Source organism: Mesoplodon bidens (genome assembly GCF_964165515.1).
Source record: "Mesoplodon bidens genome assembly, chromosome: 16".
Lineage (NCBI taxonomy): Eukaryota > Metazoa > Chordata > Mammalia > Artiodactyla > Ziphiidae > Mesoplodon > Mesoplodon bidens.
In genome coordinates, this window is record NC_138173.1 from 14,532,369 (window position 1) to 14,556,263 (window position 23,895).

The window sequence follows — 23,895 nt, forward strand, 5'->3', positions numbered from 1 at the left end:
CTAGGCTCTTCAGAAACACTTTTTTTTTTTTTAAGATTCCATATATAAGTGTTAGCGTATGGTATCTGTTTTTCTCTTTCTGACTTACTTCACTGTGTATGACAGTCTCTAGGTCCATCCAACTCACTACAAATAACTCAATTTCATTTATTTTTATGGTGGAGTAATATTTCATTGTATACATGTGCCACATCTTCTTTATCCATTCATCTGTCGATGGACACTTAGGTTGCTTCCCTGTCCTGGCTATTGTAACTAGAGCTGCGGTGAACATTGTGGTACATGAGCCTTTGAATTATGGTTTTCTCAGGGTATGTGCCCAGTAGTGGGATTGCTGGGTCGTATGGTAGTTCTATTTTTAGTTTTTTAAGGAATCTCCGTACTGTTCTCCATAGTGGCTGTATCAATTTACATTGCCACCAACAGTGCAAGAGGGTTCCCTTTTCTCCACACCCTCTCCAGCATTTACTGTTTGTAGATTTTTAGATGATGGCCATTCTGACTGGTGTGAGGTGATACCTCATTGTACTTTTGATTTGCATTTCTCTAATGATTAGTGATGTTGAGCATCCTTTCATGTGTTTGTTGGCAATCTGTATATCTTCTTTGGAGAAATGTCGACTTAAGGTCTTCTGCCCGTTTTTGAATTGGGTTGTTTGTTTTTTTGGTATTGAGCTGCATGAGCTGCTTGTATATTTTGGAGATTAATCCTTTGTCAGTTGCTTCGTTTGAAAATATTTTATCCCATTCTGAGGGTTGTCTTTTTGTCTTGTTTATGGTTTCCTTTGCTGTGCAAAAGCTTTTAAGTTTCATTAAGTCCCATTTGTTTTTTTTTGTTTTTATTTCCCTTTCTCTAGGAGATGGGTCAAAAGGGATCTTGCTGTATTTATGTCATAGAGTGTTCTGCCTATGTTTTCCTCTAAGAGTTTTATAGTGTCTGGCTTTACCTTTAGGTCTTTAATCCATTTTGACTTTATTTTTGTGTACGGTGTTAGGGAGTGTTCTAATTTCATTCTTTTACATGTAGCTGTCCAGTTTTCCCAGCACCACTTATTGAAGAGGCTGTACATTGTATATTCTTGACTCCTTTATCCATGATAAGGTGACCATATGTGCATGGGTTTATCTCTGGGCTTTCTATCATGTTCCATTGATCTATATTTCTGTTTTACTGCCAGTACCATACTGTCTTGATTATTGTAGCTTTGTAATATAGTCTGAAGTCAGGGAGCCTGATTCCTCCAGCTCCATTTTTTTCTCTCATGATTCTTTGGTGATTCAGGGTCTTTTGTATTTCCATACAAATTGTGAATTTTTTTCTTCTAGTTCTGTGAAAAATGCCGTTGGTAGTTTGATAGGGATTGCATTGAATCTGTAGATTGCTTTGGGTAGTAGAGTCATTTTCACAGTGTTGATTCTCCCAATCCAAGAACACAGTGTATCTGTCCATCTGTTTGTATCATCTTTAATTTCTTTCATCAGTATCTTATAGCTTTCTGCATATAGGTTGTTTCCTTAGGTAGGTTTATGCCTAGGTATTTTATTCTTCTTGTTGCAGTGGTAAATGGGAGTGTTTCCTTAATTTCTCTTTCAGATTTTTCATCATTAGTGTATAGGAATGCAAGAGATTTCTGTGCATTAATTTTGTGTCCTGCTACTCTACCAAATTCATTGATTAGCTGTAGTAGTTTTCTGGTAGAATCTTTAGGTTTCTCTGTGTATAATATCATGTCATCTGCAAACAGTGTCAGTTTTACTTTTTTGTTCCGATCTGGATTCCGTTTATTTCTTTTTCTACTCTGATTGCTATGGCTAAAACTTCCATGACTATGTTGAATAATAGTGGTGAGAATGGGCAACCTTGTCTTGTTCCTGATCTTAATGGAAATGGTTTCAGTTTTTCACCATTGAGAATGCTGTTGGCTGTGGGTTTGTCATATATGGCCTTTATTATGTTGAGGCAAGTTCCCTCTATGCCTACTTTCTGAAGGGTTTTTATCATAAATGCGTGTTGAATTTTGTTGAAAGCTTTTTCTGCATCTGTTCAGCTGATCATATGGTTTTTATCCTTCAGTTTGTTAATATGGTGTATCACAATGATTGATTTGCATATACTGAAGAATTGTTGCATTCCTGGGATAAACCCCACTAGATCATGGTGTATGATCCTTTTAGTGTGCTATTGGATTCTGCTTGCTAGTATTATGTTGAGGATTTTTGCATTTATGTTCATTAGTGATATTGGCCTGTAGTTTTCTTTTTTTGTGACATGTTTGTCTGGTTTTGGTATCAGGGTGATGGTGGCCTCATAGAATGAGTTTGGGAGTGTTCCTCCCTCCTTTAGGAAGAGTTTGAGAAGGATAGATGTTAGCTCTTCTCTAAATGTTTGATAGATTTTGCCCGTGAAGCCATCTGGTCCTGGGCTTTGATTTGTTGGAAGATTTTTGATCAGTTTCAATTGCAGTGCTTGTGATTGGTCTGTTTATATTTTCTATTTCTTCCTGGTTCAGTCTTGGCAGGTTGTGCATTTCTAAGAATTTGTCGATTTCTTCCAGGTTGTCCATTTTATTGGCATAGAGTTTCTTGTAGTAATCTCTCATGATCCTTTGTATTTCTGCAGTGTCTGTTGTCACTTCTCTTTTTTATTTCTAATTCTATTGATTTGAGTCTTCTCCCTTTTTCGCTTGATGAGTCCGACTAATGGTTATCAATTTTGTTTATCTTCTCAAAGAACCAGCTTTTAGTTTTATTGATCTTTGCTGTTGTTTCCTTCATTTCTTTTCCACTGATTTCTGATCTGATCTTTATGATTTCTTTCCTTCTGCTAACTTTGGATTTATTTTGTTCTTCTTTCTCTAATTGCTTTAGGTGTAAGGTTAGGTTGTTTATTTAGGATTTTTCTTGTTTCTTGAAGTAAGATTGTACTGCTATAATCTTTCCTCTTAGAACTGCTTTTGCTGCATTCCATAGGTTTTGGTTCATCGTGTTTTCATTGTCATTTGTTTCTAGGTATTTTCTGATTTCCTCTTTGATTTCTTCAGTGAGCTCTTGGTTATTTAGTAGTGTATTATTTAGCCTCCATATGTTTGTATTTTTTACAGATTTTTTCCTGTTATTGATATCTAGTCTCATAGCATTGTTGTCAGAAAAGATACTTGATATGATTTCAATTTTCTTAAATTTACCAAGGCTTGATTTGTGACCCAAGATATGATCTATCCTGGAGAATGTTCCATGAGCACCTGAGAAGGAAGTGTATTCTGTTGTTTTTGGATGGAATGTCCTGTAAATATCAATTAAGTCCATCTCGTTTAATGTATCATTTAAAGCTTGTGTTTCCTTATTTATTTTCATTTTGGATGATCTGTCCATTGGTGAAAGTGGGGTGTTGAAGTCCCCTACTATGATTGTGTTACTGTGTATTTCCCCTTTTAAAGCTGTTAGCATTTACCTTATGAATTGCAGTGCTCCTATGTTGGGTGCATAAATATTTACAGTTGTTATATCTTCTTCTTGGATTGATCCTTTGATCATTATGTAGTGTCCTTTGTCTCTTGTAATAGTCTTTATTTTAAAGTCTATTTTGTCTGATATGAGAATTGCTACTCCAGCTTTTTTTTGATCTCCATTTGCATGGAATATCTTTTTCCATCCCCTCACTTTCAGTCTGGATGTGTCCCTAGGTCCAAAGTGGGTCTCTTGGAGACAGCATATATAGAGGTTTTGTTTTTGTATCCTTTCCGCCAGTCCATGTCTTTTGGTTGGGGTATTTAATGTATTTACATTTAAGGTAGTTATTGATATGTATGTTCCTATTCCCATTTTTTAAATTGTTTTGGGTTTTTTATTGTAGGTCTTTTCCTTCTCTTGTGTTTCCTGCCTAGAGAAGTTCCTTTAGCATTTGTTGTAAAGCTGGTTTGGTGGTGCTGAATTCTCTTAGCTTTTGCTTCTCTGTAAAGCTTTTAATTCCTCGTCAAATCTGAATGAGATCCCTTCTGGGTAGAGTAATCTTAGTTGTAGGTTTTTTCCCTTTCATCACTTTAAATATGTCCTGCCACTCCCTTGTGGCTTGCAGAGTTTCTGCTGAAAGATCAGCAGTTAACCTTATGGGGATTCCCTTGTATGCTATTTGTTGCTTTTCCCTTGCTGCTTTTAATATTTTTTCTTTGTATTTAATTTTTAGAGTTTGATTAATGTGTGTCTTGGCGTGTTTCTCCTTGGATTTTTCCTGTATGGGACTCTCTGTGCTTTCTGGACTTGATTGACTATTTCCTTTCCCATATTAGTTTCAACTATAATCTCTTCAACTATTTTCTCAGTCCCTTTTTTTTTCTCTTCTTCTGGGACCCCTATAATTCAAATGTTGGTACATTTAATGTTGTCCCAGAGGTCTCTGAAACTGTCCTCAATTCTTCTCATTCTTTTTTCTTTATTCTGCTCTGCAGTAGTCATTTCCACTATTTTATCTTCCAGGTCACTTATCTGTTCTTCTGCCCCAGTTATTCTGCTACTGATTCCTTCTAGAGAATTTTTAATTTCATTTATTGTGTTGTTCATCATTGTTTGTTCGCTCTTTAGTTCTTCTAGATCCTTGTTAAATGTTTCTTGTATTTCCTCCATTCTATTTCCAAAATTTTGCATGATTTTACTATCATTACTCTGAATTCTTTTTCAAGTAGACTGCCTATTTCCTCTTAATTTGTTTGGTCTGGTGGACTTTTACCTTGCTCCTTCATCTGTTATGTATTTCTCTGTCTTCTCATTTTGCTTAACTTACTGTGTTTGGGGTCTCCTTTTTGCAGGTTGCAGGTTCATAGTTCCCGTTGTTTTTGGTGTCTGCCCTCAGTGGGTAAGGTTGGTTCAGTGGGTAGTGTAGGCTTCCTGGTGGAAGGGACTGTTGCCTGTTTTCTGGTGGATGAAGCTGATCTTGTCTTTCTGGTGGGCAGGACCGAGTCCAGTGGTGTGTTTTGGGATGTCTGTGAACTTACTATTATTTTAGGCAGCCTCTCTGCTAATGGGTGGGGTTGTGTTCCTGTCCTGCTAGTTGTTTGGCATAGGGTGTCCAGCACTGTAGCTTGCTGGTCGTTGAGTGGAGCTTGGTCTTAGCATTGAGATGGAGATCTCTGGGAGGTCTTTCACTGTTTGATATTATGTGGGGCTGGGATGTCTCTGGTGGAGCAATGTCCTGAACTTGGCTCTCCTACCTCAGAGGCTCAGCCCTGACACCTGGCCGGAGCACCAAGACCCTGTCATCCGTATGACTCAGAGGAAATGGGAGAAAAAAAAAAGAAAGAAGAAAGAAAATAAAGTTATTTTTAAAAAAATTATTAAAAAATAAAAAGTTAAAAAAAATGCAAGAAGAGAGCAACCAAACCAAAAAAACAAATCCACCAATGATAACAAGCGCTAAAACCTGTTAAAAAAAAAAAGAAAACTGACAGTCAGAACCCTAGGACAAATGGTAAAAGGAAACCTATACAGACACAATCACAAAAAGAAGTATACACATACACACTCACAAAAGGAGAAAAAGGAAAAAAATATATATATACAAAAAAAAAAAGACAGCAACCAAATCAATAAACAAATCTACCAATGATAATAAGCTCTAAATACTAAACTAAGATAAACATAAAACCAGAAACAAATTAGATGCAGAAAGCAAACCCCAAGTCTACAGTTGCTCCCAAAGTCCACCACCTCAATTTTGGTATGATTTGTTGTCTATTCTGGTGTTCCACAGATGCAGGGTACATCAAGTTGATTGTGGAAATTTAATCTGCTGCTCCTGAGGCTGCTGGGAGAGATTTCCCTTTCTCTTCTTTCTTCACACAGCTCCTGGGGTCCAGCTTTGGATTTGGCCATGCTTCTGCGTGTAGGTCGCCTGAGGGTGTCTGTTCTTCATTCAGACAGGACGGGGTTAAAGGAACAGCTGATTCCGGGGCTCTGGCTCACTCAGGCCGGGGCAAGGGAGGGGTATGGAACGTGGGGTGAGCCTGTGGCAGCACATGCCAACATGACATTGCAACAGCTTGAGGTGCACTGTGTGTTCTCCCGGGGAACTTGTCCCTGGATCACGGGACCCTGGCAGTGGCGGGCTTCAGAGGCTCCCAGGATGGGAGGTGTGGATAGTGACCTGTGCTTGCACACAGGCTTCTTGGTGACTGAGGTAGCAGCCTTAGTGTCTCATGCCCATCTCTGGTGTCCGCGCTGATATCCGTGGCTCATGCCCATCTCTGGAGCTCGCTTAGGTGGTGCTCTGAATCCCCTCTCCTTGTGCACCCCTAAACAATGGTCTCCTGCCTCTTTGGCAGGTCTAGAGTTTTTCCTGGACTCCCTCCTGGCTAGCTGTGGTGCACTAGCCCCCTTCAGGCTGTGTTCACACAGCCAACCCCAGTCCTCTCCCTGGGGTCTTACCTCCAAAGCCCAAGCCTCAGCTCCCAGCCCCAACCCGTCCCAGAGGGTGAGCAGACAAGCCTCTCAGGCTGATGAGGCTGATGAGTGCTGGTTGGCACCGATCCTCTGTGCAGGAATCTCTCCACTTTGCCCTCTGCACCCCTGTTGCTGAGCTCTCCTCTGTGGCTCCGAAGCCTCCCCCACCCCACGCCCACCCACCGTCTCCACCAGAGAAGGGGCTTCCTAGTGTGTGGAAACTTTTTCTCCTTCACAGCTCCCTCACAGAGGGGCAGGCCCCATCCCTATTCTTTTGTCTCTGTTTTTTCTTTTTTGTTTTGCTCTACCCACATATGTGGGGAGTTTCTTGCATTTTGGGAAGTCTGAGGTCTTCTGCCAGCGTTCAGTAGGTGTTCTGTAGGAGTTGTTCCACATGTAGATGTATTCTTGATGTATTTGTGTGGAAGGAGGTGATCTCCATATCTTACTCGTCCGCCATCTTGAAGTTCCCCCAGCACTATTGCCATTGGGGGCTGGATAATTCTTTGTTGTGAAGGGCTGTTCTGTACCCACTAGATTCCAGTGGCATCCACCCCCCACCCTCCTTTAAGTTATGACAACCAAAAATGTCTTCAGGTGGTGTCCTGTGTCTGCTTGTAGTGGAGGGAGGAATAAATCACCCATGGTTGAGAACCACTGCCTTAGAGGGTTGTTTTGTGGAGCAAAATGAAGTGTGACATCTCAAAGCACCTAAAAGGGTACTTAAAATGTAATAGGGACTCAACAAATGATGGTTTTCCTCTAAAATTTGGCATTGGAGAATAGAATCTTATACATGGAGTTAACTCAATGTAAGTCTACTGAAACATGGAAGGCAAATAATCCTGTGTTAATAATGATAATTTATATAGCTACTAATTTGAGAAATCATTTGTTACAGGTATTTGTGTGTATACATAAAAGGTGACCCTCACCTCTAAAGCCAGACTAATCGGGCTTCCATTGCTGTCTGTTCCAATTAATACTGTGTGCTCTGGGGAAGTCCTTCACACTTCCTGAGGGACTTTATCTGTAAAATACCTTATTAATAAAATGGAGTAACAGTGACATGGATATCATGGTGTTGGATGATTCAGTCACTCATTCATTCAATGTATACCTATTGAGCATCTCTTATGTTCCAGGTTTAGGAAATGTGAGATAGTCTCTGCCATGTTGAGAATTCGTTAGTGAGGAATCAAATGATGAACAAATAAATTAAAAATGTAATAATTCCAGGATGTAACAGTTGTTCTGAAGATAAAGAGAGATAACAAGGATAAGGAATAATAGAAGATGCTCTCTTAGACAGAGTAGTCAAGGAAATCCCCTCTTATAAAGCAGTATTTGAGCAGAGACTTGAATGAAGGGAGAGAAAGACAGTATGGTCATATCTGGGGCAAGGGCACCCGAGGGAGAAAACACAGCAAGTGCAGAGACATGAAGATATTAATGATCTTGGATTGTTCATGGCACAGGAAGAGGCTAGGGTTGCTATAGGGAGTATATTGCATAGTCAGTTCATTCACTTTTAGATTTTTATGTTTTTTTTTCTTATCACCAAATACTCTTCTTTAGGAAACTCAAAAATTTATATAATGTAGGAAGTGAGATGAGGTTCTTAGGTGGTATCATCCTGCATGACATGTTATTAAAGAACAGTTCCATAGAGGCAACTATCCAAGAAAATGGAACAAGATGAAAATAATCTTGTAGAATTTAATGTGTGGTGGCAACGTTTTGTGGCTTGAAGTGTAAGGGATGAGAACAGCATGTGAATTCCAAGAAAGCATCACAGAATGGAAAGTGGATTTACAATGTGTCAGACAGGGTGGCAACATCTTGTGGCATGTGGCTCGTATCTCGGTGATGGGAAAGGTATGTCCTGTGACTGCTTCTCGCCTGTGGCACACCACAAGGGAGGAGTTGGCAGCCATATCCAAAATACATCAGCAGCAAGTTTAGCATATGACCAGCCACGATCTTCTTTTTTTATTTTTCCTAAAATGTGATTCTTTTTTTACTTATCCCAAAGGGCTCTACATAAAACAGAAATGAAGGAAGATTGAAGGAGAGAGGATAGGAGGCAGTTATGAGACTTAACATCTTTTTTAGACTAACCATATTGGATTTAGGATCCCAACACATGTGACAAGCATACTAAAATACTTTTTTATATTTTATTTTTACTTTTTAACATGCGTTTAGTTGGTTAAAATTTGCTTCATTGAGAATATTGCATGGTGAGTTGACAAGCGCAGTATCAACAGTATCAACAAGCGCAAAGTTCAGAGGAGGGTCGCCAAGTACAAAGGAAATAAAACGGAGGACAGTTGAAGCGAAAGAAGTCTATTCGGTTGAGGCTTTAGTGAAGGAGGGGTACTATCAAAACTGAAAACTTAAGCAAAAAGGAAGTTAGAATACAAGGAAAGAAAGAGAAAAGGAGGGTGATGGTGGGAGGTTTTCACCACCATGACTTGTTACACTTGAAATCCAAGAAAAAGGTAAACTAACAATAAATTCTGAGTTTAATCACTAACCTCATAGCAATTTAGTTTTATGTGTTTGTGTCATGTATGTGAAGTCAACTGACTTCAGGCAGAATCACCTTTACTAAAGGCAAGTTTAGAGCATGGATACCGAAACTGTATAGTATTGGGACTATAGCAATTAGTGTATGAATTTATCATACTCTCTCCAAAGGGCTTATTTTGAGTTAGCAAATTATGTAATTAATGCAGAAACACTTATGAAAATGAACTCAGTTGATACTTGTGGTCTGGATCAAGAATAAAAATATCCAGTATGGTAATTAATAATTATCCAGGGTGTAATTATTAGGTTTATGGTCAAAAGTTCATTAGCAAGCAACAAATTGATACAGTGCACATAGGAACTTCCCAACATAAGACCTTATTTATTTAACACAGAGCCTGTGGGAACATAAAAATTATATTAAATAGCATTCATAAGTAGTTTAGAAACAAACAAAAAAATAAGTGTTAGTGTGATGTATCACCTGTAATGGCTAAAATAATGCTTACTGTAACATAATGGTACCTAATAGGGGAAGTAATCATTCCATAACTAAACCATTGGGATGAGAAATACTTTCTCACCATTGAGAGAGATAAATGATATGAGTGCTTTAGCCAGAGACATGTCCCAGGGGAATTAAAATTAAATACACTTTTAAATGGTGGTTAAAATGATGAGCTCTGCAAGATTTTGTATGATTCTCATTAAAAAATTACATATTTTACCCATCATCCTAAAAAAATTAATAATCTACCTAATCCCAGCCTTTTAGATTAACCAGCCTTCCTTGCCTTGCTCTTGTCTACACTGTGAACCCTGTGCTTGGCTTGCCTCATTTCTGTTTTCCAGTTCTATTCCTGAACACCTCTACTTAGCTCTGCTAATCTCCCGTCTGTGGCCTCCCGCTCCTACCCCTCAAGTCTGGTCCTTGGTGCTCCTCCTCTGGCTGTCTCTAGATTTCTATGTTGGTCATGAGGTGTCCTCACTTCAATTAGGCTGTAACCAAGCTTTCAGTCATACCAGACAGTCTGCTTATCGATCCCCACCTGAAATGAGTCCACGTCCCTGGAATTTCAGTTATTTTTAAAATAAAGAGACTTGTTCACAACGTCTATCTGTCAAACCTTTAGAGGGTGACAAAAGTTTCAGGAGGAAGTCAATTTTTTGTGTATACAATATAATCTTTTGAATTTGTGGTAGGTGCAAATTGAGGAAAATATAGATATACTCTGATGCAGAAATCAGGCTTTGAGTAATGTTTGGGTTGAAATTTGTTAGAAGCACTAGTATTTTCTTACAGAATGGAAGGAGAAAACCACTCCCAGATGTCTTAATTTTTCTGACTAACAGAGAAGCCTTCACAATTTATGTAATGATGGGTTCAATTAACCCAAGTCTTGTGATTCATTTGCAATCTAAGGGAACAAGTTCCAGCCCATAAATTTTTACAGATGTTTGTGATCATCATGTATTTGGCTGTTGATGGTCAAAGAAATTAAACAGGAACTGGTAGCTAACAAAAAATATCTCAGAAAGTGTTTTGCTCTTTTCAGTTAACACTAGAAGACAAAGAACGAATGTAAATTTAAGTTTACATAAACATTTTGCCTAACCTACTGGCCAAATCACTTTCTTTGTTTATTGATCTCATGTGGTCAAGGAAAGTAAATATTCTGTAACCTACTCTCTCTCATTAAAAAGGGAAACTTCAACTCAGCTTTTAAATTCCACCAAACTTTTATAAATGCAATGCTAACTAAAATTTTTTAAACTAAGTTTGTTCTAAAAAATTCCAGCCTATAATTTCTCATGTCTACCATTTTGTTCTTATCAATTATGAATCTAGTTAAGCCATACTACACTGATATACTGAGAAAGAAAACTGAACTCATATTGGAGGCATGATTGTAGAAATAGAGAACCAATAGAAGCATGGCCTCAACATCCTTCTTCCACCTTTCAACCAGAATTTATCCCAGCAAAATGAATTATGTTTTGCTCTCAATTATTTCTTTCCCTTTTTTAAGGAAATAGTTTAGCTGTCTCACATAACAAAAAAGTATTCATAAGTATTTTATTAAAACCTGTCTAATTTCTTATATGTTTTCTTAACATTTGTTTTATTTTTTTAATAATTCACTCAGCATATATAACATCTGTTTAAAATATTTGACCAAATCAGCTCTATCGACGTAAATCAACCAAACAGTTGCAATACAGGGGAAAACTGCCATATAATTCTTGTGTAACCCATCACTGAATCACTGTGAAGGGACTTGTGTTTGGAAAGCTTTTAGTTTTTGTTCCTAGAAACAGATGTGAAAATTCACTCATATCCCACATTGTCTAGTTCAAGCAGCTGTAAATTATTTCATGGATTACACTTGAATGAAATGAAAGTCCTGGGATTATTTCATCTAGGCAGCTGTTATTTCCTTAAATTAAATGAAAACAATTCTTTGCTTGATTAATTCTTCGTTATTTGGATTGCATAAAGTGCTCATGTCTTTAGTCATAAATTAGTTCATTTTTCTCTATAGTAACCTGTGATTCAAAAGATGCATCACAAGTTTATCGGCTACCTTTAAAAATAAATTACTGCTTTGGGCTTTCTATTGTGAAAAAGATAAATATGGTACTCTCCTTTTAAATATAATATTCATATAATGCACACATTTCACTTGTAAAGAAAGTTAGACATAAGAAGTGTCACTGCTTGATTTTAACTGCTGGGCTGATAATTCTATCAGCTTTTCTCAGCCATATGGTCTATAGCTTCATTCCACACTCCATTACTCCAGACTTGCCCTTCTAACTGCCTACCAAATATCCATATGGATATCTTGACGATAGCTCCATCTAAGCATGTGTGAAACCAAAGATGTTATCTCTTCCTATATTCCCTGAAAGTGGTAATATGGAGAAACCTGCAAGGATTTCACATGCAGTCATTCACGACAACCTGTTGAATCTTCCTCTGAAATTACCTTCTGATGCATTTCTCTCTCTTGCTACTGTTCCTTCCTTACCCCAGGCCCTCAGCAGCTGATACATCCATTATGGAGGATACAGGCTTCTTCCCGCCTCAACTCCTTGTTTCCAGTTTTCACTTTGCCAAATGGCTGTAGGGAAGTGCAGCACATGTATTCCTTCAAAAACCAATTTTCCAAAAGCCAATTCCACATAAAGATCAACTTGTCAAATAGTTAATTAACCAAGTTTATCAAATTATACAAAAGTCTTCTCTTGAGACAGGTGTCTGATAAGTGCTCTGAGTGACATCTCAGGGGAGCTCAGGCCTATCATTTGCAGAGAAAAAAGTCTTGTAGTCAGCAAATATCAGTGAATGCCTACCCTGTGCTAGACACACTTCTAAGACAGTGAGATTACAATAGTAAGTGAGAAAAACTTATTTCCTATCTCTAGTTATCAGAAAAGCAATTTTGTAAATTTAGAAAATTGTTTATTTCAATAAGTACATCTACAATGATCTCTATAAAACACAGATTCAATGACTCTATCTCCCTTCATCATCTGAGACTAAACTCTTTTCCAGTATTACATTCTTCTATCCCTATACATCTCAAGTTATGGTCATATAGCTGTATAATTTTCCCTGATATACTATGTCCCTTCAAATCTCTGCTTTTTCATGTTCTTACAGCCCTCTGAAGAGTCCTTTACCACCTGGTCTGGCTTGTATACTTCTACTCAACTGTTACCTAATTATTCAACTTCCTAATAATTCCTTTATCATTTAGGTTTCAGTTAGAAAACTGAAACTAATCTACATGATTAAAATAGAATACTGTCAAATGCTGACATAATATTTGGCAGTTTCATGGGTTTGTTTTTAACTTCAGTTAGTTGATTTTTCATATGTTTTCCATAACATATAAAACATTTATTTTTGTTTTTTTTCTGGGATAGAACTGATCACATTACATTATTCACATATGTATTACATATACATTATGTATCATGTATATGTATCACATATACATTACTTCTTAACTAGACATTAACAGTCACTACAGAGTTTGACTTCAAAGTATCAAAATAGAACAAGTATATTTTTTAAAATTCCCATGAGGTTATTTTTACATAATCTTTCTCTACCACTGTTACCTTAAGAATCATGAGATTCCTTGATGAAAAAAAGTATTACTGCTTGCTTCAGAGAAATTTCTAGTTGGCTAGAGTGTCTCCTTAATATTACTGACTTTGGGAACTCTGATATCTCTTCCATGAGACAGACCTTTAGGTATTTGAAATTTGCCATTTGTGGACATGTGCATTTAGCTTGGGGAGCATATTTGACTTTCTCTGCTTGGTTCTGAGTTGGGAAAAAGGAGGGGATCTGGCCTCTATGAACCAGGTCCGGAGTGCTTTGGGCCAACTGCTGCAGAGGTTGTGATTTGGCTTCACTGCTCGTTTCCATCAGAGGCTGTGGGTCTCTGTTCTAATGTCATATATGATCTTCCCATTGTCTTTTTGTACGTTCAGTCTCTCACTCCTCTCTTTTAGTCATTCTCTCCCTGGCAGGAAGTTGGCCAAAAGACAAGACTCAAGATCCAAGTCTTCACTGCTTCATGATAGTCGACTTGTCTCCATAGTCAGTTTTATCACAAGAGCTTCTTAATCTTTTCGGTGTTGTGTTAAAATGGTGATCATCTGATGAGAGAGTGGCTGCATAAAAGCATATAAGACTCTGGATAGAGTTCAGTGGACTGGCATCATGACCACTATGACAAAAACAAGAGTAATTAAAAGTGTGTTTAAGATGCTTCAGAACCAAGAAACCAAATTATCCAACCAAGGCTAGGAGAACAATCCCACAGGTCATAAAGATCAGCCTTGGTGAGCCAGGTAGCTTTTTCCTTAAAGTGATAGATAGCCTTTTCTACCTTACCTGTTTCATTGAGCCAAGTATAGCAAGAACTATTAGCAATTGCACAGGTACTATCGTGACTAGTGAACAGGAAATCTAGATTGTCCATCACTGCTCTTGCCAAGGAATTGAGACTGATCTGTATTCCATCTAAGGTAGAGGTGATATTATCTATAACTTCTGCCAGAATTAAAATGATCTATGTCTCATAGCCTTTTGTTTGTATGATTCTTATTACTGGGAGCACTGCTTTGATTGTTTGCATAAACAATAAATCAGTAACATCCCCAGGTAAAGTGCCTAAATAATTGAGGGTAACCTCATTTTGGAGTGCACATCTGAATTTCCTGCTTTGATGACTTTAGAATTAAGGTGTCTGTGTGCAGATAAGTTTTGGAATACTGTTTCTAAAGTGCATGAAATATTAATTTGAGACAAGCCAGACTAGCCATTCTGGTTGCAGAGGAAGTAGTATCTGGTAGGAATACATGGATATCCAGGAAAAAAAGAAATTATTCATGGTATGAAGTTGAAACCAAGACCTTACATTAGCCTGTTTACACATTTGTCTCTATATTAGCCTCTTCCAGATACTAAGTAATTGGCCCATCAGTTTAGGAAATTCTGAATTCAAATTTAGAATTACCTAGGGTCTAATTGATAGATCGTAATAATTTTTTCTTTTTCTGTGAGAGGGCGTTGCTAGGAAAGTAGCAAATGACCTTGTTTAAGGTCATTTGTCCACGTAAGTGCAAGTGAAATGCCATTGGCTGTAATTCTCTTTGATCTCATTTGTTGAGACTGGAAATAGCCCTAGGTTTTTACCATGAAGGTCTGGTGAGGAATGGCATATCCAGCAATCAGTAAGCTTGAAGGGTACTACTTGGGAAATCTGAGATTGGTGTCAGAATAATTATGCTCTGATCTAACAATTTTAGTAAGAAGGGAATAAAAGAAGAAGGGCCATTATGGGTGGGTGATAACCAGGGGTCTATAGAAATTAGAAGAAGAATGTAAATAAGCAGATAAAAAACAAAATAGCAATTAGGCAAGGGTTTTGGTCCAATATCTTGTGCAGAAGCTGTCCACTATCTGAAGTCATCGGGTTGTTCTGAGGATCTTGGGTCATCTGTCTACTGTGAAGATCAGCTGCTTCTAGAGAATCTTCATGTTGAGGTCCCCTATTAGAGCAGGCTTCCAATTTTGTTGGTTCTGGATTGTTTCTTTAGTTATGAAATGTGAGCCCAAGGATTTACTCCAGGGAGCTTTCCTTCTGTATTTGTTGTTAACAATATCTGATAGAATCCCTTCCAATGAGGTTCAAGAGCAGCTTTTCTCTGTTGTGTCTCCCAACAGATGAAATCTTACAGTCGAATATCATGAAGAGGCTGTTTAAGATGTTTGAATGCAACCTTAACCTGTTAGTGATAGGACTGAGTATAGTCCGTGAGTCTCTTGCAACATTTTGCGATGTCTGCATGCATCAGGGAAGAGTATAGTATTGTAGGTAAAATCCTGATGCACTTGGGCCTTCCAGTAACTAGTTCACAGGGAAATAAACAATGTGTTCTCTAGGAGTGGACCATATTGGCATAAGGGTGGGTGGGAGTACCTTTGACCAAGGGAGCTCAAAGGTTTCTGAAAGTTTTATTAATTTTATTTGAAGATGTCATTGATTCTTTTCGCCTTTCAGAAGTTTGTAGGTGATAAGAACAGTGTGGTTTCTGAGTAAAGGGTAATACTTTACAGAGTTTTTTAAAAAATAATATTTCTTGTGAAGTGTGTGTCTTGGTCACTTGATATGAAAGTTTATATTCCCAAGATTGGAATCACAAAATCGACCAGCTTTTTAGCAACTGTAAAGATTATAGCTTTTTGGCAAAGAGATGTTTAAACTCACCCTGAAATTATATAGACATTCAATAACTAAAATATATTCAAATCTCATGAAAAGTGGAAGCTATATAAAATACATCATGAGGTGTTCAAAGGGCCTTTGAAGCTTTGGTTCCTGGTCATTTCCCACATTCACAGGTTCTCTAGAGTTATGCTGTTGACAAGTCCACATGACTTAAAAATGACCTCGGCTGTCTTTTTGGGCTTCCCTGGTGGCGCAGTGGTTGAGAGTCCACCTGCCGATGCAGGGGACATGGGTTCATGTCCCGGTCCGGGAAGATCCCACATGTCGCGGAGCACCTGGGCCCGTGAGCCATGGCCGCTGAGCCTGCATGTCCCCAGAGCCTGTGCTCCGCAATGGGAGAGGCCACAGCAGGGAGAGGCCCACATACCGCAAAGAAAAAAAAAAAAAGACTTAAGCTGTCTTTTTAAAGTTTCCCCAGCCATGTTGATTTAAGATAGTAACCAATTTATCTGTACCATGATGAGTAGTTTCATGGAGAAATTTAGCTAATATCTATTTGAAACCATCTAGTGCCACCAAGCAGCTGTCTTGGGAGCACCAGAGGTGATCTGAGTGAAGCTAGAACCACTTTTTTTTTCCATTTTTCTTTTCAAAATGAGGGACTAAATATTGATATTTTATAATGGTTTCTTTGAATTCCTTTAAGGATTCATCCTTGAAGAGTTTAGATAGGATCAAAACCGTTGTTAAGGCTGCTTCTTTGGCAAAATGATCTGCTGGAGTATTTCTTTTAGCTTCCATGTTATTTTTTTTTACAGCAGCTACCTCTTTATGAAGTAAGAGTGCATCTAAAAGTGTGTTAAACATCTTGTTCATTTTTGATGGGGGTTCCAGCAGAGATGACCCTTTGTTTCCAAAGCATCCCAAAGTCATGTTTTTTTTAAAAAAAGCATGCCTGATATATATTTACTCTGTGGTCTTTGGCTAGTTACAAGCTCAAGGAAGTGCTGATTTGGGGGCTGATTTTTTGGGCTGATTTTTCCCTCGGGTAGAGGACTGCATTCTACAGGCAAGCTGAAATTGGTGTTAGCGTGTTCTGCTCCAGTTTCAAGTTTTGAGGTATGATCTGTCAACAAATAACATTAGGTCAGAGTTTTCAGTGGGAGTCCTTAAAAACACTGAATGAGGTATAGCGAGTTCCTAACTGAGCTAAGAAAATGTTAAGGTTCCCTTCCCCTGGTGGGGGGGAGGAGGGTGGGCAAGTCAGGGTGTCTCAGTGGTGAATAGTAGTGTGAGGGGGAGAGACTAACAGAATCTCATGGGAGGCTAATTAGCTAACTGAAAAGTGTTGTGTGTTCTCAGGCAGTAGTACTGTCTGTGCCGCATGACATGAGGAGCCATGAGAAGAGATGGGCGCTTATAACTAGTTAAGCAGAAGCAGCGAGTTTGGAAGGGGTTACCCCACAACAAGGGGACTATATGTTTACAACCAGGTCAAAGTGATGAGGTTTTTTTGGCTCTCATGAAGTTCAGTTGAACCTCTAAGGACACACCCAGATTGCTCATATGCAAGTAGATGAAAGGATTTCATTTGGGGTTGCCTGTGGAGGTAGTGTGTTGACTAATCTTCTTCAGATAACTGAAGGTCTGTTTATGATTTAGACTAGTCACAATCTCAGGAAAATTTGACACTTGTTTGCCATATTCATTTGTTAGAAACAAAATTCAGCTGAGTAGATGATTCATGAATCAGGCAGCATCCAATCTAGCAGGAAGAAAGGAACTCCAAGGAGCTGTACAAAATTGAAGGCTTTTATAGACAGAAGGCAGTGGATGCAGGAAGCTATACTAGCCAACAACAGGTTGGTGGTGGCAAGGTCACTTTCCTTTAGGGGACAGCAGGGGTCTATTAGGCAAGTTAACTCACTAGTGCTGACCAGGTGATTCCTGATTGTTTAGGATTCCATTGCTGAGAGAGCTTAAACTGTGATTAAATTAAGTATCAGTTTGGTAATGTGGTCTTAGCATAAGCAACTTCGTTATGGGCCTGTTGTCTTATTTTTAACACAGTTAGAAATCCTCTCGATTGTTTTGTGAGAGGTCTAAGATGTTTGGATAGTCTACAGCCTTATCAGGAAAGAGTGATTTCCCTTCTTATATAGGTAGTAACCTCAATCGTGGATTATGTTTTGGCAAAATTATAATTTACCTTTTGAAACTTTATGTCCCTCTTTTGCTAAGGCTGAGAGCAAGCAAATAGAATCCTTTTTACAAGATTCCTTATCCTCTGAATAAAGCAGGAGATCATATACAAATTGCATCAGGACTAAATTACAAGAGAAACAGACTTTTTAAGTGTTGATTGAGGGCCTGGAAAAAATAGGAGGCTTCAGTGAACACCTGGGGGTGTGACTATCCCGGTATACTATTGTCCTCCCAAGGTGCAGACAAAAAGGAATGGTTTAGAATGAAAAAAGAGAAGGCTTCAGGTATATTCTGATTGGAGGGTGTTGGATGGGGAAGCTCAAGGCAGGCCAATTAGAAATGAATGACCTTGTGTAATTGGTTTGGGAGCATAATTTGTCTTCCTCTGGATTGTTCTTAGTTGGAAGGGGGCAGTCACTGACTAACTCCTGACCATTTGGGGCCAATTGCTATAGAGATTATGGTTGACTTCTGTGGGTGGTTACAGCAGAGGTTGTGGATCCACGTCCCACAGTCATACATGGTCTGCCCATCGTGCAGACAGATTCATCTCTCACCATTTTGCTCCTGTAAATCTTCTCATCTAATTTTCTCCAACTACATCTAGAAATAATTTGAAAACTAATTGATGCATGAGGTAAGATTTTTGCAAAGTGGAAATATAATGTTTTGCTAACCAACTACTGGCAGATATCTGAAAACCTGGACTTTTCTCCTTCATTCTATTAGAGTTAATGTTTTTCTCTGCAATTGTTTATGTTGTTACAGAGGATCTTGATGATTTAAGAATGGAGGGAGTAACTACCCTGGTGCCTTCTGGGAACAAATTTAACCAAGGTCGAGCTACTCACTCTGCTGAACCCCAGGCCAAAGTCACACTGAACATCTGTTCAAGGTGTGCCAGGTAAAGCATATAATAGGTACATCTTTGTATAAACATGATATTGATTTTTTTAAATCTAAGATCTTGAGGCAATGGGTGTACCCCTCTGTATTAAGAAAATCTTTTCCTTCTGGTTCCCTTTTGTGCTGACCTTGACAAGGGAGTTAGTTGTACAGTTTATCCTTGTGCCCAGTGCCACTCAGATGGACAATGAATCAAAGAGTTTAGATTGTCTTTACTTCACAGCTGGAGACTATTTTAAGGCTTTCTGTCTCTGAATTTCATTTGCTGTCTGCCCTTCTGTTCCTTTTCAAAGGAAGATTCAAGGGGCTCTGAAAGTTCAAAGCCACTCTCAAGCACCTGCATACAGGACAGTTTGCCCAGGTACAGTTTTAGATCTGATATTATTGGCCTCTTAACATGCTCCTCATCCTATTCACCTCCTGGAAAGAATTTAATCAGCTTGATGCTTTTCAGTTTTGGCAGCTGAAAGCAATCCTAGCATACACTGTATGTGGCCAAAGAAGTAGCTTAAGTTACTGCCAAGTCAGCTCCCAGTGCTGGTCTAGCAGAAACTCACCAAATAGCTAGAATTCATTCTTTTGTAGGAACAAAATCTCATTTGCAAAGAGGCTTTTAAGCCTGTTTAAATGATAAAACAAGCCTTCTAACCCTTATGTAAATGGTGCAGATTAGCAAGAACAATGCACTGGCTGGCCAGTTTTATTTCCTTTTCTTTATGTCTCTGCTGTTCTATTGTACAGTTTGAGAGGGGATTAGCGGCTTGGAACTGGGTGGGGGGGAAGTGTAGGAAAATCAAATCAGATTTTTGTAGCTTTTCCTTGCCTTTACCCCTTTGGAATTTTAATTTTAATTGTCATAGGCTTAGAAGAATAAAAAGAAATAGAAATGAAAATAAATAGAAAATCAGGGGATATTATTTGAGACCATTAAGAGAAATGGCATAGCACAGTGAAAACACCAATGGAAACGTTGCTTCAGACAAGTAATATTTGGGTGGATTGATTTTTCGATTAGGGCTGTGAAGAAACCGGCTAGTATTTATGTGATGATATTTAGGCATCCTGAGTGTGCAAGGTCATCTATGGAAGAGTTGTTTGGCAGTTTAAAAGAACTTTATAGTATATTTGTACATTTACAGTTTGACTGGAGAGGGCTTGGTGCTTGGTCCTTGGTCCTTCATATTATTTGTAGAAGATTGGGATATGAGGTGTTTTCTTTCTGAAAGGAAATTCTATGCAAATGGTATGTTTTATTAAAGTATTGAGGATTTGAATTGGCAAAAGGGCCAAACCCATTCATAACCCTAAATTATTTACATTTAGCTTCCCAGTGATAAGTTAGATTATAAATTACAAGCCACCTGCATTTAAGGTAAACTCCTAACTGAAATTTTTGAATATTCAATTGAATAATAATCAATTACATTTATTGTATTCTTTCTATGTTACCAAAGTACACAGCTAGTGAGTGGCAAAACACAGTTTCAAACCCCAGCAATATAGCTTGACAGTCTGCCTGCTTAGTCATTTTGTTTTTTTGCTAAACACCAAGCTATTGTCTGAAGTTGAAGAAGGAAGCCTAAAGTAGATAGAAATGATGAGCTACAAAGAGATTTAGGTGTCTGAAATGCTGTGAGTTCATGATTGCCTTGATGGAGAATAAGGCAATACTGTACTTTCAAAAGCAAGATTGATTCAGGGAAATCAATGGAAGAAGTATGGTGGAAGACACTAGGCTGTTGAGTTTAGAGTAGCTGCTGTAGCCAGAGTTTAGAGTGGAAGAAAAACTAATGTCAGTTGTCAAAAACTATGAGGAACCTGAAAATTTACTCTATTTGCAACCTAATACTGTTTTATGATGCTGGCAAAAGACATGAAACTCCTGGGTCAGAGACCAGGGACTTACTACTCATGACAGTAACAGCTGTCAGAGTATTAGCATTTTAATTGGTTCCCTGAGCCACAAATCTCATGGGATGATACACAGAGGACAGCAGGTTACAGTATATGAGAGGAATGCTGAGTTTAGGAAACCTGAATATTTTATATGAAGTTAGCACTGCTCTAGAGAGAGACCCCATATCTATCTTCCAAGGCTGTTTGCTATACAAACATCCCCAAACAGATTGTTGGAAAGAAAGGCTGTCAGTGTCTCTGCTCATAAGATATGCAGACATGTGAGAGATTCACGGAGAATTGTCTCCCAGTACTATTTAGAGTGGACTACCTCGGTGATGCATTGATGTAGTTATCAGAGTTTTCTGCAGTTAGTTGTCAAACATCAACTTGTGTTGCTGGCTCACCTCTTCTAGTTACAAGTAAGGCTTTTAGGACTGTGAGAATTAGACTTTTTAAGCCACGCCTGAGCTGTTATCTGAGGCAGAAGTCAGAAACTGAAGGACTGGGGGTAGTGTCCAGTTTTGTATCCACATAATATTTTAAAAATACCACTGGAGGGGACCTTTAAGATGGCGGAGGAGTAAGACGTGGAGATCATCTTCCTCCCCACAAATACATCAAAAATACATCTACATGTGGAACAACACCTACAGAACACCTACTGAACGCAGGCAGAAGACCTCAGACTTCCCAAAAGGCAAGAAACTCCCCACATACCTGCGTAAGGCAAAAGAAAAAAGAAAAAACAGAGACAAAAGGATAGGGACGGGAACTGCCCCTCTGGGAGGGAGCTGTGAAGGAGGAAAGGTTTCCACACACTAGGAAGCCCCTTCACTGGCGGAGATGAGGGGAGGGCGGGGGAAAGCTTCAGAGCCACAAAGGAGAGCACAGCAACAGGGGTGCAGAGGGCAAAGTGGAGAGATTCCTGCACAAAGGATCGGCGCCGACCAGCACTCACCAGCCCGAGAGGCTTGTCTGCTCACCTGCCGGGGCAGGCGGGGGCTGGGAGCTGAGGTTCGGGCTTCAGAGGTCGGATCCCAGGGAGAGGACTGGGGTTGGCTGCCTGAACACAGCCTGAAGGGGCTAGTGTGCCACAGCTAGCTGGGAGGGAGTCCGGGAAAAAGTCTGGAGCTGCCGAAGAGGCAAGAGACTTTTTCTTCCCTCTTTGTTTCCTGGTACGCGAGGAGAGGGGATTAAGAGCGCCTCCTAAAGGAGCTCCAGAGACAGGCGCGAGCCGCGGCTAACAGCGCGGACCCCAGAGAGGGGCATGAGATGCTAAGGCTGCTGTTGCCGCCACCAAGAAGCCTGTGTGCGAGCACAGGTCACTATCCACACCTTCCCTCCTGGGAGCTTGTGCAGCCCGCCACTGCCAGGGTCCCGTGATCCAGGGACAACTTCCCCCGGAGAACGCACGGCGTGCCTCAGGCTGTTCCAACGTCATGCCAGCCTCTGCCGCCCCAGGCTCGTCCTACATTCCGTACACCTCCCTCCGCCCTAATCAGCTGCTCCTTTAACCCCGTCTTGTCTGGGCCAAGAACAAACTCCAGAAGTTGACCTACATGCAAAGGCGGGGCCGAATCCAAAGCTGAACCCCCGGGAGCTGTGCGAACAAAGAAGAGAAAGGGAAATCTCTCCCAGCAGCCTCAGGAGCAGCGGATTAAATCTCCACAATCAAATTGATGTACCTGCATCTGTGGAATACCTGAACAGACAACGAATCTTCCCAAAATTGAGGCGGTGGACTTCGGGAGCAACTGTAGACTTCGGGTTTGCTTTCTGCATCTAATTTGTTTTTACTTTTATGTTTATTTTAGTTTAGTATTTAGAGCTAATTATCATTGGTAGATTTGTTTATTGATTTGGTTGCTGTCTTCCTTTATATATATATATTTTTTTTCTTTTTTCCTTTTTCTCTTTTTGTGAGTGTGTATTTGTATGCTTCTTTGTGTGATTTTGTCTGTATAGGTTTAGTTTTACCATTTCTCCTAGGGTTCTGTCTGTCCGTTTTGGGGGGGGGGTTAGTATAGTTTTTAGCGCTTGTATTCATTGGGTGATTTGTTTATTGGTTTGGTTGCTCTTTTCTTTTTTTATTACTTTTTAATTTTAATAATTCATTTTTATTTTTTATTTTAATAACTTTTATTTTATCTTATTTTTTGTTTCTTTTTTTTTTCCTCTTTTTTCTTCTGAGCTGTGTGGCTGACATGGTCTTTGTGCTTTGGCTGGGTATCAGGCTTGAACCTCTGAGGTGGGAGAGCAGAGTTCAGGACATTGCTCCACCAGAGGCCTCCCGACCAACGTAATATCAATCGGTGAGAGCTCTCCCAGAGATCTCCATCTCAACAGTAAGACCCAGCTCCACTCAACCACCAGCTAGCTACAGTGCTGGACACCCTATACCAAACAACTAGCAAGACAGGAACACAATCCCACCCATTAGCAGAAAGGTTGCCTAAAATCATAAGTTCATAGACACCCCAAAACACACCACCAGATGCGATCCTACCCACCAGACACAGTCCTACCCACCAGAAAGACAAGATCCAACCTCATCCACCAGAACACAGGTACCAGTTCCCTCCACCAGGAAGCCTACACAACCCACTGAAACAACCTTACCCACTGAGGGCAGACCCAAAAACAATGGGGACTATGAACCTGCAGCCTGCAAAAAGGAGACCCCAAACACAGTAAGTTAAGGAAAATGAGAAGATACACAGCAGATGAAGGAGCAAGGTAAAAACACACCAGACCAAACAAATGAAGAGGAAATAGGCAGTCTACCTGAAAAAGAATTCAGAGTAATGAAAGTAAAATGATCCAAAATCTTGGAAATAGAATGGAGAAAATACAAGAAATGTTTAACAAGCACCTAGAAGAACTAAAGAGCAAACAAACAATGATGAACAACACAATAAATGAAATTAAAAATTCTCTAGAAGGAATCAATAGCAGAATAACTGAGGCAGAAGAACAGACAAGTGACCTGGAAGATAAAATAGTGGAAATAACTACCACAGAGCAGAATAAAGAAAAAAGAATGAAAAGAATTGAGGACAGTTTCAGATACCTCTGGGACAACATTAAATGCACCAACATTCGAACTATAGGGGTCCCAGAAGAAGAAGAGAAAAAGAAAGGGACTGAGGAAATATTTGAAGAG

The 23,895-nt window shown here is 39.3% G+C and overlaps 1 protein-coding gene across 1 annotated transcript in view; it reads left to right on the forward strand.

The window, feature by feature from the left end:
* Positions 1 to 23,895, forward strand: part of LOC308630061 (uncharacterized protein C8orf34 homolog) — a gene marked incomplete at both ends in the record, with an annotated part of 332,109 nt that overhangs the window by 177,133 nt on the left and 131,081 nt on the right. Inside the window, 1 exon segment of the mRNA XM_081258441.1 lies at positions 18,696 to 18,831. Coding sequence (XP_081114567.1) covers positions 18,696 to 18,831 — 136 coding nt within the window.